Genomic DNA, 15,103 nt, shown 5'->3' with positions numbered 1-15,103 from the left:
CCTGTAGGTGTGTAGGGGGTGGGGGTGGGGGTGGGTGGCTGTTCCAGTCCCTGTTAAGGAAAATGGAGGCAAATCGTTAAAAGGTTAGCTTTGTTGTCTGGTGTGACGACCAAATTTCCTAGTGTGTCCTGCAGGGGTCCCACATTACCCAGTACCTTCTTTTTGCCCCCTATGTATTTGAAAAAGGACTTCTTGTTGTCCTTGATCCAGGAAGGTAGTCCCAGTCCCATCTCTGCCTTGGCCTCCCTGACTGCCCCCCTACATTCCCGAGCAACCGGAGTATAGTCCTCCCTGGTGATGGCCCCTCCTTTACATTGGGTGTGGGCCTCCCTTTTAGCTAGGAGACATTCCCAGATGCTTTGGTAAGCCATAGGGGCTTTTGCACCCTCCTGTTCCCTTTGATCCATGTTCTCAACTTGATATCTGCTTTCACAAAAAATTAATTTCTCCACTCAACATTTCCTGAGTTTCTAGCATTTAAGGGTTTAGTTAAACCATGGGATTCTTGAAAGGCCACTCATTTGCTCCAGCCATCTTTGTTACACATCCAGGAGGTGTTGCATGTGGGCATAAGCTATTCTGCTCAAGTCATTAGAACTATGATATCCAAGTTTCATCCCACTGACTACTTACAAAGATCCCTGAGGGCCAAAAGGAAGGAACAAATTACAGGTGCTGTTACCTTTCATATAAAAGAAGCAGCCTGTGGTGATCGTTAATTAATTCGATCCTGTTTGTATAGCACTTTAAATGTGTGTTGAGTGTTGCATAAGCACTGAGCATAGCAAATCAGGCCATGCAGCAAGCTGTCATGACCTACACAGCCTTCACAGGTCAAACGTAATACTCCATTCCAGTCCAGCCTTCAAGCTAGGCATTTGGGTTAAGCTGGGGTCTTGCATGCTTGGATCTGTACTATTCATGGACCACGGCACCTTGTCAAAGATGGAGAGAGGTTGCAGATAGGGCCACGTGACTTGGCTACTTCTGCAAATGTAGGACTAGATCTGTGTGTGATGGACTGGGGATGAAAGGGCTTTTGTGTCACTTGCAACATCTGCAGAACTGTAGGCAGCAAAATGGTGAGTTGTTGAACTGAACAAGCTGTAAATAATCCTGGAGCTACTATTTATGTCCTTCCATGATGTCCATTTGTGCTGATTTAAACTGACCTGTCTTGATCTCATGGTACATCATTGTTTCATTGTCTTTGGGTTGGTGTTGGCTAGAAGCACCTGCTAAAATCCATCAGCCTGCTGTTGCTTAGATGTGGGATCTAGAGCAAACAGGATATGCCCCTACCTTAAAATCTGGGAGAACTGGTTCTTTGGCATCGGTAATACTTTTGGTGACTTCATTGGCATGGTTCAGCTTTTGAAACTTAAACTGATCTGTGGAATTTAAAATGATAGTGCCAGGACCCTCTGGAATTTGAGGTAAATGGAAGACTGGACTTAGTGGTTGCTGAATGGGAAGCCTTGTATTTTAGTAGTGAAAGGAACTGGTGTCTTGATGGTAGGGAAACTTAATGCCACAGGCTTGCACATTTGGAGCCATTTTTATAGGTGCGCACACCACTGGCTTTAGATAGAGCTGATATACTGGACATCACTTAAAATTAGATCCTTGGGCAGGAGACCTATATTAGCTACCGTTTTAGGTGCTGGTCTTCATTTAGTTCCTACTTTGTCTTCACTTCCCAGATCATTAAATGGTCCTGTTTTATCATACCTACCTTACTTGCTCTGTGCACAGATCTTGTTAACTTCCCACTTCTTCCCCATAAACTTAGATTAGCGATTGCCTAAGTTTCTTTCTTTTAGAGTCAGTAAAACAAATCCGAGGACCTGGCATTACTGAGTCCTAAAGAACTGGCCTATAGAGAACACTTCATTCTCCCTTAAAGGAGCATACCAGAATGCATTTGCTTTTAATATGCAGCTGGAGGCATTTTAGGATTTTACTTGCTGAAGAAATGGTGCAATCTAGAGAAGTGGAGCATAAATATATTTCTAAGCTCTTGGACTCTGGCCTCAGTAGTGGAAATGAGACGCTTCTTTTCCCTGTTGTTCCCAAATGGGAAGAATAATGATCTTGTGGCTAAGATGATATAAAAACTTACAAAATTATGGCCTGAAGGAGACCTCACAAGGTCATCTATTCCAATCCCTTGTTCAAGGCAGGATCATTCCTGTCTAAACCATCTTATACAAGTCTGTCTAACCTATTCTTAAAACTGCTGAACAGCCCTCTCATACAACTTCTTTGCACCATGACCAGTACTCAGATTATAGGTCTGGAGATCATTGTTTTAATCTTTTCGCTCAGGTCACTCGGGCCCAGACTTTCAACTGGCATAGATCGGAATAACTCCAGTGCAGTCAGTGGAACGACACAGATTTCCACCGCTGCAACTCTGGTCCTCTCTCTCCTTCTCTCTCTGTGTCTCCTCTGTACAATATGGGCAGTGTCTAACCTGCAGATGATAGATCAGGAGTGGGCAATTATTTCGGGCGGAGAGCTGCTTACTGAGTTTACCAAGCCATCAAGGGCCTCATGACAGGCAGCCAAGGGCAGATAAATATTAATTTTCTAAATTTTTAGGGGCCCCGCGGGCTGGATAGAATGGCCTGGCGGGCTGCATCTGGCCCATGGGCCACATTTTGCCCACCTCGGCGATAGATCATTATCGATGGTTTGATGTCTTTATTGCATGTTGAGAGCACTCAGGTGGAAGATGGGGTAGAAATAGAAAGCATTACTGTCTCTGTGGTACTCTGGGCATGGGCTAACTGCTGAGCTCTTATACTCTGGCTGGTGGGCTTGTTAGGGAGCAGGCCCTGAATTCTATACAGGTCAGTTTTGGAGGTTTTCAGGGAAAATGACAGCTCTCTCCTCCTCTTGCTTGTACTGTAGAAAGGCTGTGGTGAGGACTAAAGCTCCAAGCAATGGATGCAGGAAGTTTCTTTCCTTCAAAACTGGCTTGTGAGCCTGTCGGTGAGAGCAGAAAAGAGTTGCCTGGTATGCACTGGTTGAAGAGCGGTGGTAGGAGGCTGGTCGGGTATGGCTGAGTGGGCACCGGCTGGAATGGCTGGCACTGCCCTATCCTTACAAAGCAGCCCTATCTGGAAACGTGATCCTCTTGGCAAACGCGCGCACTGCCATTGTTTCTCAGAGAGCAGAGGACTTTAGCAGCTTGTTCCTTTTGCTGGCATTTGGTTCAATCCTGGGGCAACATTAACTCTGTGCTTACCCAGCCAGAGGGCTCATTCTTGGAGGCTTGTGACACCAACGAATAGAAAGAGCCTGGGTCCCTATCAGTAAAGCCACGCAGCTTCAGCACATACTGGCACAAGGGTTTGATCTTCAATGCACCTGCATTTTCTATCCTGCTTTTATGTTGGCTCCCTTTAGTAGCTAGTTATGATCCCATGTAGTAAGACATTTTAGCGCAGGATCTTGGCAGCATCCCTCTTTATGATTTAAATACGTAGGCTTTTATAAGCAAGAGACATCGGAGCACAGGTTACCAGGGGAGCTCATCATACCTTGTCCCAGTCCCAGCAGGGTGCAGGAATTCTAGCTGCAAAGGTGTTCCAGGCTCTGCCAGCAGTGGACAGCAGGGGTCTGTGAAAGAGCCCTAGCTGTGCGAACGGTCGGCCCGCTGCTGCACTGGCTTTGTTGGCACTGGTGGTTGGGAGTGTAGGGAAGAGGCAGTTACGTTATGGGAATCCAGAGTAATTAGGGAAGCTGTCTGGTGAGCCAGTAGCCCTGAGTGCCACAGGAAAAAGGCCGCTCAGGGAATGCGCTTAATTGGCATGTTCCAGTGGACCTTCTCTGTGCTCTTAAAGCCTTTGATGGCAGTACGTTCACTGGGCCCCTCGTACCCTGGAGGGTAAACGTGCAGCTTTCAATGGCTGTTTGTCCTCAAAGAGCTCCCTGGGAGGCCCATCTTTCCTGGCCAGGCAGCCGAACATGATGCCTAGCTCAGGGGAGTGCTAGACCAATGCCAAGGGGAGGAAGAGAAGCTGCTTTGATAATAATGATGCATTATTTGTACTGCGGTAAGGCCTGGAGCACCTAAGCAGGGTTGCTAAGGTTTTAAATGATTAAAACAGACTTGTCACCTGCTAACAGCCCATTTCCCAGAGAGCAGGCATCTTGCCTTGGTCTTCAGCGCTCTAGAGAAAAAGCCAATGAAGGTGAGTGCTGTCAGCTGCTGTGTAGACCTTTCAGGGATCAGTCACTCATTGTCCCTTGGGAGGCAGCACTTTTCTCCATACATGCAGTGTGTACAGCCATGCATGGATCTAGGGTTTTGAAAAGGGGGGTGCAGGTGGTATGGTGTATCATCGCATTAAATACAACACACATTTTATCCACTTAAAAGAGAAACTCGAAGCTTTCCTAATATGCTAGGGCTCAGTTATATCATTCACTTTAAGATCCAAACAAAAACAAATATAACTGTATTGGATTGTGCACTAATTTGCTGTCTTATACATTAAGTTAAAAAAACCCACTACAAACTAGGCAAAAATAGTACAAAGAGACTGTTTTATTAGTCCTGTAGTCATTACTGTTTAACAAATCTGAATAAGAGATGTACATTTTTACTAAATCTAGCCTTCTTGGGTATCTTGACAGTGCATCCAGCACTTCAGTATCACCTGAGTTAGTTACCCTGAATTCAATTAATTGCACCTGAGTTAAGGTTTTTTGCTAAAACTAAAGACAGTCTTTTGGGCTGTGAAACAGCAGAAGCGGGACGCTACCAGGAATACTTAATAGACATCAATTTTGCGGAAGAAAGGATAACTTGATTAAAATAACATCAAGACCATTAAGATGAAGGAGAGGGTTGTTACCACATGTGGAATAAAAAGAGATTAGCAGGAATCAGGCACATCTCTAATGGGCCATGAAGTTAAATGACTTCCTCAATGCTGCCTGAATAGAAATGCTGCTGCCTCTCCTGGGCAGTTGGTTTTTAAGTTTGGGTGGAAAAGGAATCAAAGGGGGTGGCAACTGTATCACTGCCCCCTACCTGGATCCACCTCTCTGTACAGCCCCCCTGGCTGCACTGATGCTGATGCCTGTTCCGTTGTGTTGTTTGCCCCTGGATTAACCCCTCATGTGCCTCAGGCTGTCATCCTGCATTTCTGTGCTCTGACCTGCCTGTTTTCCCATAGGATACTGCAGAGGATATTCACTCCATTGACAGCTGTGAGTACATTTGGGAGGCTGGCGTGGGCTTTGCTCACTCCCCCCAGCCCAACTACATCCATGACTTAAACAGGTAAGGAGGCCCCAATGCATGCAGGGCTGTGAGCTAAGGCTGCATACAATAGAGCTCAGGGGATGCAGAGATCCCTGGAAATCTATCTCCTCTGGTATCAGTGCTCTCATATGAGTTTGCCCCTTGCTTTTGGGGATGTTCATCTTCATTGCCCCAAGGGGATGAGCCAGGATGTCCAAGATGCAATGATTGCCAGGGGACTGGGAGAAGAGCTGGCTGAAACGCAGAACTTCCATGTCATGGAAACCTTCATGATTCTGAAATGTTGTTTCATCCTGAATTGGGACCATAAAAATTCCCAACATTTGTTTTGGTTGGGGAAACAGGTTTTGAAAAAGTTTTGTCTCAAACTCAGTTGGGACCGAGATTTCCTGGAGTGCCTGTTGCTGGGGAGAGCAGTTGTGTGTGTCCAGCATCACAACTGGGTGGTTCCAGCTGTCCAAAGTTACTCAGCATTATTGAGTGAGGAGCTGTCCTGTGAGAGCTGAGGGTTTTGGATTCCCAGTGACCTGCTTCCAGCACCCTCTCCCAGCTGGCTCCAGGACTTAGGCTCCCATTTTTCTCTTTTCAGGACAGAACTGCTAAAACTCCTGCTGACCTGCTTCTCTGAGGCCATGTACTTGCCGCCCTCCTCAGACAACAGCAACATCAACCCCTGGGTGCAGTTCTTTTGCTCCACAGAAAACAGGTAAGAGGGGGTGAGGGCAGGTGCCCAAAGTTTTGGAGAAGGGATAAAGGGGGAAAAGCTCTGCTCCCAGCTCCTAGCCCTCAAGAGGGTAATGCAGGCAGCATGGGAGGCCTTAGACTGTGCTTTCCAGGTCAAGTTATGCAGTGGCTTTTTTTCAAGGCACATTCTAGTTCACACTGCTCCTCCCTCCTCTGGATTTGGCTCATTTTCTCTATCTTAAAAGTTTTGACTCTACCTATGAGCCCAGAAAGTAGGTCACTATTATTCCTGTTTAAGGGACAGACACTGAGGCACAGAAAGGTGAAGTAACTTGGTCCAGGCTGTGGCAAGGAAGCAGTTACAGAGCTACCGGGGTCGGGCTCAGGCATCGCTGATTCTGTGCTCAAACGACTCAGCTTTTCCTTTTTGTTGGCTCGATTCTTGGCTGGAGCAGGTGTCTTGGTTCATTCTGCAGGTGCTGTTGTGATGAGTCCGCTGGGCTGGCAGCGTGCAGTTACGGGTGAATGCTGCCCCCTTGCGGCCCCGTGCTGGGTCCTCTGTAGGAATTAGCTACCTGAAGCTACCTGTGCCTCTGAGGCTAGACCAGGGGCGAGCAATTATTTCTGGCGGAGGGCTGCTTACTGAGTTTTGGCGAGCCATCAAGGACCATATAACAGGCAGCCAGGGGCAGATGAATATTTATTTTCTAAATTTTTAGAGGCTCCATAGGCTGGATAGACTTGCCTGACAAGCCGCATTTGGCCCCCAGGCCGCATTTTGCCCACTCCAGCTTGTTTCCTCTGGCTGGAGCGCTTTCAGGGTCCTGATGTCTCTTAGCTGGTGAGGAGGGCTGCAGGTACAGCCATGGAGGCCAGCATCCTTGATTTTGACCACAGGAACAGCACCAGCTTCTCCCAGTATCCAACACTTCTCACCTGGGAGCCCTGCTGGGGTGGGCTGGGAGGTCAGTCTGTTGCGATTTTCCTTTGCAAGGCCAGTGCTTCCCCCTTCCTGTCCTTGAGCACCTGGCGTGCCCCTCTTGCAGACACGCACTGCCGCTCTTCACTTCGCTCCTGAACGTCGTCTGTGCCTACGACCCGGTGGGCTATGGGATCCCCTACAACCACCTGCTCTTCTCCGACTATCGTGAGCCCCTGGTGGAGGAGGCAGCCCAGGTGCTGATAGTTACTCTGGACTATGACAGCTCTACTAGTTCAAGTCCCACGGTGGATGGCACCACTACCAGCACTGCTATGGATGATGCAGATGTAAGTCACCCAGTTACTCTGGGCCCTTGTGGCAGATCCTTTTCTTACAACACCTCCTGATGCTGCTTTTTGTCTACTGAGGGCTTCGATAGATGTGTCTGCATCCAAGCCCAGCATTCTGCTTCTCTTACTGTGCCTGTGTATGAAAGGGTAATGGTGATGATGAATAGTACCAGCAGCCACCAAGCCATGCAGAATGGAGTTATTTCTTTATGTAGAGCCTGGGCAAGGGTCTCCAGCAGATCCAGACTCCTCAAGCTGATCTGCTCTAAACACTGTCCTGAAGGGGCAATCTTCAATGGCCACTAGTTAGAAATGACCTTTGTGGCTCATAGGTAAAAGAGCCTTGTCTTACCAGTTTTCCCCTGAGCCATCTGGTTCCCAGGTTTTGAAGCATTGCCATGGAAGCTTTTGGGTCCTCCAGAAAGCAGAGCCAATGTAAGTGCTTAGCTCATGACACCAGATAAACCGGTAGCAAACGCCCCTTGCCTTGTGGTTTCCCAAGTAAACTCTGTTACTTATCAGTCCTTCTTTATCCTTTCTTTTAATGTAGCCTCCAGGACCAGACAACCTATTTGTGAACTATTTGTCTAGGATACACAGAGAAGAGGTAATGTGTTCCAATGTGGAGATGCTTTCAGATTGATTTCCTGTTGGTTAGGCTAACTGTAGGCCAGCTCACTATGTTTCTCTACCCTCTTGGTTGGTTGTTTGTTGGCAGGATTTCCAGTTCATTCTCAAAGGACTTGCTCGTTTATTATCAAATCCCCTGGTCCAGACGTATCTGCCCAACTCTGCCAAGAAGATCCAGTTCCATCAGGAGCTCCTTGTTCTGTTTTGGAAACTCTGCGACTTCAACAAGGTGCGGCTCTGGTTGTGTTGTGTCCTTCCTTGAGCTGCACCAAGAATTGGTGGTGAAGCCAAGATCAAGGGGATAGAAATAGGAAAGGGACTGGGGCACCTTGCTCTGCTTTGTATCTGAGGGTAGAAACAGAGGTCTGGTTGTGGTGGGATGAAGTGGCCTGTGCTGGGACAGAGCAGATTCTATTTGGATGTTCCTTGTAGGTGTCATGGGACAGGGCCCAAAATCTGCTGCCAGAAAAAATGTGGAAACAGTTTGTCCTGCGACATTGCAGAGGCCATCTGAATTCCTACCCCCAGCCACATGGTAGGATAGGGGACCTAGGCATCCTACAAGCCAACACTTCCATCGTAATCCCAGCTTTTTTTCACTTCAGGGCATGCGTCTGCAGGTGCAGTTTCAAGGGCATGTCTTTCGTGCTGCACAGCAGGAGAACCCCATAGGGCTTCCTGCTTGCAGACACGTGCCCTGGCATGGGGCCAGGCACCTGGGCTGTTTTCCTGCAGAATTGGATACCTGAGGCCCTAAGAGAAACAGGGGCCCGATCTTGTGGGACAATGACCCTGGGCTACATCTGTACCTGACAATCAGTTGGGATCAGCTTTGCCAGGATGCATCTGTTTCTAGCCTGGCTGGCATGGAGCATATGCCCAAAGATGGATTTCTGGCATTGAAAGCATACAAAGCCAAGTGTTTTTGGGTCCCATTGTCTTTTCAAATTGGTTAAATTTGCTGTTGCATCCCTACGATTCTGTCGAAAAATAACTTAATGGCACCATAGCACATTGTAATCCCTCTAACTAGCTAAGAGACACTGAGCTATTCTTTCTTTTTCTTTTTCTCCATTTATATTCACTCTTTCCCTCCTGCTTTCTCAGGCCTTCTCTCATACCCACTAGAAGTTTGTTGCCTACCAGCAGGTTTGAGAAGTAGCGGTTTAGGCATAAAGTATGTGACGTGGGTGGCTCTGTCTGAGCTGACATCAGTGTAGGGGTTGGGGGTGATCATATGATGCAAGGATATCTGATTATGCTGGCCCCCGATGAGTGGCTGGGATGACCTTGGGTTCAGTCTGCCCTGCTTACTGGTGGGCAAGTAGGGGAGAACTTGTGAAACTGGTTGCGCTGGTCCCTTTGGGTGGTGGTAAAAGTGTGACCATTTGATAGCTGAGGCTGTAGTTCCTGTGCCTGATCACTGGAGTCCAAAGCAGAGCAGCGTGTGAGAAAGATCCTTCTAAACGATAGGAACCTGGAAACCCTGTGAAATAAGGGCTGTATTTCATGCCTCATTCCATGTTCAAGGCCCGTTGGTTAGGCCCTGTTTAGAGGCTGACCAGTTCCTTTCCTTCCCTTGTTATTGGGTGGTTGAGATCAGTGAGTAATAATACATTATTAAAATGGATACTGATTTTTAGAGATCTGATGACATGAGATGCACAAACCCAATGGGAGCTGCAGATTCTCAGCCTCTCTGGTATGTTGCCTGGAGTGCTGCTTGTTCGAATGAGCATTTGGCTGGGAATATAACCAATATGAGACCTTTGACCAACATGGATGTTAGAAAGAACTCATAGGAGATCCTTCCTTCTCTTTCAGAAATTCCTCTTCTTCGTGCTGAAGAGCAGTGATGTCCTGGACATCCTGGTCCCAATCCTCTATTTCCTAAATGATGCCCGAGCTGATCAGTGTAAGTGTACTGTCTGTCTGCTGTTCCAAAGGCTTGTGGTTCAACTTGAGCTCTAGAGAAGAATCTCTTATCCTCTCTCTGGGGAGAGATGAACAATGGGTCTTGTCCTGCCATAAATTGGGATTAACTCATCAGGAGTTACAGTGCTGTAAATGAGAAGGAAAACTAGATTGCGTGTGTCTAATTCAGGCCTTAGTGAAAAAATTTCAGGGAGAAAAAAAGCAGTTCCATGCAAATCCTTCATTTATTGTCTTCATTTTGCCACCTTATTAATCTCCTACTGGAGACAGGACTGAAGTGTGAGCTTTCCCTTGTGTCAATAAGGCCTTGTACTGGAGGTGGTGATAGGGTCACCTAATGTAGAGTGAGAGGTTTGGTTGTGTTTCTCCTGTGCTTCTTCTTTCCTCCCTGCCCTTTTTCCTCTACTTGCCATCTGGCTTCAGCACTGTGCTTCTGTCTGCAGCACGAGTGGGGCTGATGCACATCGGTGTATTCATCCTGCTTCTGCTCAGCGGGGAGCGTAACTTTGGGGTTCGACTGAACAAGCCGTATTCCGTGAGAGTGCCCATGGATATCCCCGTCTTCACGGGGACGCACGCCGACCTTCTCATCATAGTGAGTTTGGCACTGCCTACAGTGGTAGCTCAGATTCCCTTTGATTCCCTTTCAGTCATTGCCTTCAAAGTACAGGTCCCTTCCAGCCCATGGGCTAGCTAGAAAGTCATGGACGTCCATCTGGGATGTATCTGTGCATTTCTTCCTTGTATTTTGTGAACATGAGATAATACCTCCTGCAGTCCTTTTCTGTTCCTTGCTCTTGTTAGAGGCTGGGTTTTCTGAAATGCAGGGTTCTGGTTTGGAGGTGGACATTTCTCTCAGATGGGTTTTGAGGAATTGTGGATGGCAGGAGGTGGCTGAATTTTATGGTCATTAGAGCTGGAAGACAGTTTCACCTCTCGTGGGAATCAGGAAATATGGGTTAATTTCCTGGCTCTAGCCCAAGTACATGGTGTAGCTGTGAGCCTTTGGATGTCTGCTTGCTAAATTGCAAAAGGTGGACACAGTCGTGCTTGCCCCCACCTCCACAGGGCTGGAACAAGGTCAGAGTTATTTACAGTGTGTGGGAGGCATTTAGATATAGGGCAGAAATGCCTATTAACAAAGCTCTGTGTACTCTGAGTAGATGAGTTCAAAATCCATCCTTGATCTCCATGACATTATTATATAGCGGAGAAGAACTGCTACAGCAGCTTTGGCTGATACTAAATGTTATGTGTTAATAAATTGCCCAATCAGTAGGGGGTCCCGGGGGATATTTGCATATAAATTCAGTTTGCTATTGGTCTTGAATTGCCCATCCTGAAGACTTTTTTGCAGTAGCATTCTGATGTAGTGGGGTTGTTGCCCAGGAACAGGAAGAGGCAAAGGGGGGTTGTCTTACTAGCTTAAGGGGCAGCTGAGGCTTTTGACACCTGAGGTAACAGTGGGTGCAATAAATCCCCAGTAAAATGGCTTGTTGGTATTTAAAGGGGCATTGTTAGACTCCAGGGTCAACGTTGGATATGGATGAGTGGGGCAGTCCCTGCCTCTCTGTTGCATACAAGGCATCCTGAAACTCAGGAAGGTGGTGCTGCCCCAGCCTGCCAGCAGTTTCTGTTTTCAGTGTTTTAAAATGTTAATCATACAGGCCAAGAGGGATTCTTTGCACATGAAAGCCTAGAGCCTTGGAGCACTAGTCTGCAGCCAGGGCTGCCTTCCACACCTGTGTAATTGCAGTGTGTGCGGGGCCCTGCCTAGGAATGAATGGTGCCAGGAAGTTGTTAGTGTGGAATGGTAGCTCTGCTGCTTCTCATATTGCTCAATGCCTCCCTTGCTGCAGGTCTTTCACAAGATCATCACCAGTGGGCACCAGCGGCTGCAGCCCCTCTTTGACTGCCTGCTCACCATCATTGTGAATGGTAGGTGGCCCTTGCTTTGGGGGAAAGCAGCCTGCAAGGGGAGACAGCCTGATTTCCCTTTATAATGACAGAGTAGGGACCCAGCTGCTGCCCATGTTTGGTAGCAATTTACCCATCCAGTTGAGCTAGCAGCTATCACCAAAGGTGACAGGAACAGTCAACACAGATGATCTCTCTGTAGCATTTAGCTGGGTGTCATGAACCATCTCTGTTTGTATCCCCTGCTTTCTTGCTACGTTGCACATGCACCCTAGAAATGATGTCAGGTGGAGTCAAATGACCATTAAATTGGAGGCTTTCCCTGAAGAAGAGATGGCACAAACACCTCCCCAAGCCTGTAACTAAAAGGATGGCTAGAAGATGCAAAGAAAACATGGTGCGCAGGGCTCGTGACATGCGGTGCTGACACTTGGTCAGCAGGTGGCAGGAGTTACCTTCTGCTGGAAACATCTGGACTAATGGTTTTGTAGCCAACATGTTCCGTTGAGGAACAATCTAGCTGTAGAGTTGAATCAAGGATACCAATGTTTGGGAGGTTGTTTTGAAAGTCTGCCTTTGGACCTCAGTAGAGAGTGATACCACCTCTGTAGAATTCAATCTGATGTTCTTAGAAACCCTATGGGGAAAAAAAAATCTCTCTTTTTAGTTCCATTGTATTTTAATACGATTTACTGTAGGGCCCACTGGGTTCATCCCTCTTGTATCCCATGAGGCTCTTCCTTAAGGCAGCTCAGTGGCATCAGTTCTTAGCCCATTCTCTTGAGTCCTGTTTTTTGTTCCATTCATTCCCTTCTCTTTTTTCCCCCCCTAGTGTCTCCGTATCTGAAATCTCTTTCCATGGTTGCTGCCAACAAGCTGCTGCACCTCTTGGAGGCCTTTTCCACCACTTGGTTTCTCTTCTCTGCTGTCCAGAACCACCATCTTGTCTTCTTCCTGCTGGAGGTTTTCAACAACATTATCCAGTACCAGTTTGATGGTAAGAGACTGACTGTAAGCCAGTCCCCTGGCCCTTTCCACTGCTGTAGTTCAAGAGAGCATGGGGATGAATTTAGGAGAATGTCTTGCTGTGTGATACAAATTGATCATCCTTTTTTCTCAGAGAGAGACTGACTAGGCGAGGTCTTGTCTAGAGATGTTGACGTGGATGTAGCTACTACTGGTGCCAAGTCCCTGCTGCAAAATGCAGTGTGTACTTGTTACCAATTTGTGGGGGGAACCCCATGAGAACCTAGTACAGAGAGAGCCTAAAAGGCATGCTGGGTAGCAGTCCTTCATCCCTACAGAGTTCCCACTGAGGTGGGATGGGCCCTTCCTTCCACGGAGGGAAGAGGCTTGTTGAAGTGGTACAGTGAGTAGGAAGAGGGAGATGCTAGAGTTAAGGAGCCACGCTTCAGTTGACATGGCAGTCTGTAAAAACTCCTGAACTTCTGGGTTGCTCAGATGTCACTGTTGACTCTTCCCACCAGGCACTACGGTGTTCTACCGTGGGTAGAACCTGGCCATCTCAGGCTTTGCTTATTCATCATAAAGAAGTACAAAATGGCACAAAAGCAGGATTTTCCCCCTCTTGTACAAGTTACTATTACTGTTCCCTTGAAGGCAAGTTCCCCGAGGTAGATAATGGTAGTAGCAATTTCAAGAGTCTTTTTTTTTTTTTTTTTTTTAAATCCACTTACTTTGCTGTGGTTCCCAGGGAATTCCAACTTGGTCTATGCCATCATCCGCAAGCGGAACGTGTTTCACCAGCTGGCCAACTTGCCCACGGACTCACAGACCATCCAGAAAGCCCTGCAGCGCAAGAAGAAAACTCCTGAGCCCATTTCTCGCACCAACTCCCAGGAAGGGGTCTCCATGGAGGGCTCGCGGCCTGCTGCTCCTGCCGAACCGGGGACACTGAAGACTAGTCTGGTGGCAACTCCAGGTCAGCTTTAACTTCTTTTTTTAGTGGTGAGGGGTGGGTGAGGAGGGCACAGATGTTTCTCTATAAGACATAGCATGGCTTCAGTCTTTAGATGGGCTGTTGGAAAAGATCAAGAGATTGTCAGCTCATGAGAGCTATCAATTAAAAAAAAAAAAACCTGGCGCAGAAAACCAGGGGTGCACATGTATTTTGGTATAAGAGTAGCTGATTGTAATTCAGCCTAAGTTGCAAGTCAGTTGAGCCCATGTCAGTTAGGAAGCTGAAATAAGCCTCTTATACTGAACGTGAGGGGCTGACATGGACTTTTGTCCCAAGTTAACTGCATCAGTGTGAGTTTACAGCTTGTATTGTACTAGTGCATCTGCCTTGTGAACACACAGCACCTCCTTTGGAGTGTAAAAGCAAGGCAAATCCACCCATGTTCTGGCAGTGGGAGGACACTTTGCATGAAGATGGAAACACTGGGAATAAGGGTTTTTTTTGTAAGACTTGGAAATAAGCTACTTTGACCCTCAAGAATCCCCTAGACTCTCTTCTTTCTATGAATCCAGGCATTGACAAGCTCACGGAGAAATCGCAGGTGTCGGAAGATGGGACCATGCGGTCCCTGGAGCCAGAGTCTTCACCGTCCCCATTAGAAGGCAGCCCACCATCAGCTATTAGTGACACAGAGTCCTGGAGCGGGGTAAGGCCACGCATTTTCCTCCAGCCTGGAAAAGTTTGTAAAATGGCACCAAAGAGGGTAAAGCTTATGAATCCTGGAGAGAACCTGACAGACTCTGCCTCAGAATGGTTATCACCTACAGGGTAACGTGCATCCCAAGCTGAACTGAAAAGCCATAGAATTTAAAAATACCCTAGCTTGGTGGTTGCCAATCTTTGAACCAGCAGACAAGCATCAACCCTCAGTTTCTTGTGGGCCACCATGTACCTTTATCACTGAAAAGTGGGGGAGCCCTGGTGCTGTCTGCAGACCAGCAAGGGACTATTTCCTATGGCTTCATGGACCCCAGGAGTTTGTGGACCACAGTTTTGGGGGACTGCTGGTCTAACACTGTTCTGGGTATTATGTGCCGATGTTAGCCCCAGGATCCCACTGCTTTGGCCATAAAACCTTTATCCCCAAACACATGCAAAATAAAAACAGACTCTCACTATGATCTTGGGACCTGCCACCTCTTTGAGAGGAGCAAATGGGTGGACGAGAACCTGGTGGTGCTTAACACTGAAAAATGCAAGGTTCTCCACCTTGGAAAGAAAAACCTGCAGCATGCTTATAGACTTGGCAGTGCTACACTGGCTAGCACCACGTAAGAAAGAGACTTGGGGGTCATCATTGACCACAAGATGAACATGAGCCTGCAATGTGATGCTGTGGCTAGTAAAGCAACCAAAAGGCTGGCTTGCATCCATAGATGCTTCTCAAGCAAATCCCGGGACGC

General features: G+C 47.5%; 1 protein-coding gene across 4 annotated transcripts in view; it reads left to right on the top strand.

Annotated features, from left to right (window-relative positions):
• Positions 1–15,103, top strand: part of HID1 (HID1 domain containing) — a 42,046-nt gene that overhangs the window by 19,230 nt on the left and 7,713 nt on the right. For 3 of the 4 annotated variants that reach the window (XM_019542520.1, XM_019542522.1, XM_019542523.1), the window contains 11 exons: positions 5,193–5,299; positions 5,871–5,987; positions 7,012–7,234; positions 7,788–7,844; positions 7,953–8,096; positions 9,692–9,782; positions 10,246–10,397; positions 11,662–11,740; positions 12,552–12,716; positions 13,434–13,661; positions 14,213–14,346. In XM_019542520.1, coding sequence (XP_019398065.1) covers positions 5,193–5,299; positions 5,871–5,987; positions 7,012–7,234; positions 7,788–7,844; positions 7,953–8,096; positions 9,692–9,782; positions 10,246–10,397; positions 11,662–11,740; positions 12,552–12,716; positions 13,434–13,661; positions 14,213–14,346 — 1,497 coding nt within the window. The remainder of the gene's footprint in view (positions 1–5,192; positions 5,300–5,870; positions 5,988–7,011; positions 7,235–7,787; positions 7,845–7,952; positions 8,097–9,691; positions 9,783–10,245; positions 10,398–11,661; positions 11,741–12,551; positions 12,717–13,433; positions 13,662–14,212; positions 14,347–15,103) is intronic. The other variant, XM_019542521.1, reaches the window with a different exon arrangement.

The sequence above is a fragment of the Crocodylus porosus genome, unplaced genomic scaffold, assembly GCF_001723895.1.
Source record: "Crocodylus porosus isolate Cpor-Errol unplaced genomic scaffold, CroPor_comp1, whole genome shotgun sequence".
Lineage (NCBI taxonomy): Eukaryota > Metazoa > Chordata > Crocodylia > Crocodylidae > Crocodylus > Crocodylus porosus.
The sequence above is the reverse complement of the archived record's forward strand: the minus strand, read 5'-3'. Positions and strand labels throughout refer to the sequence as shown.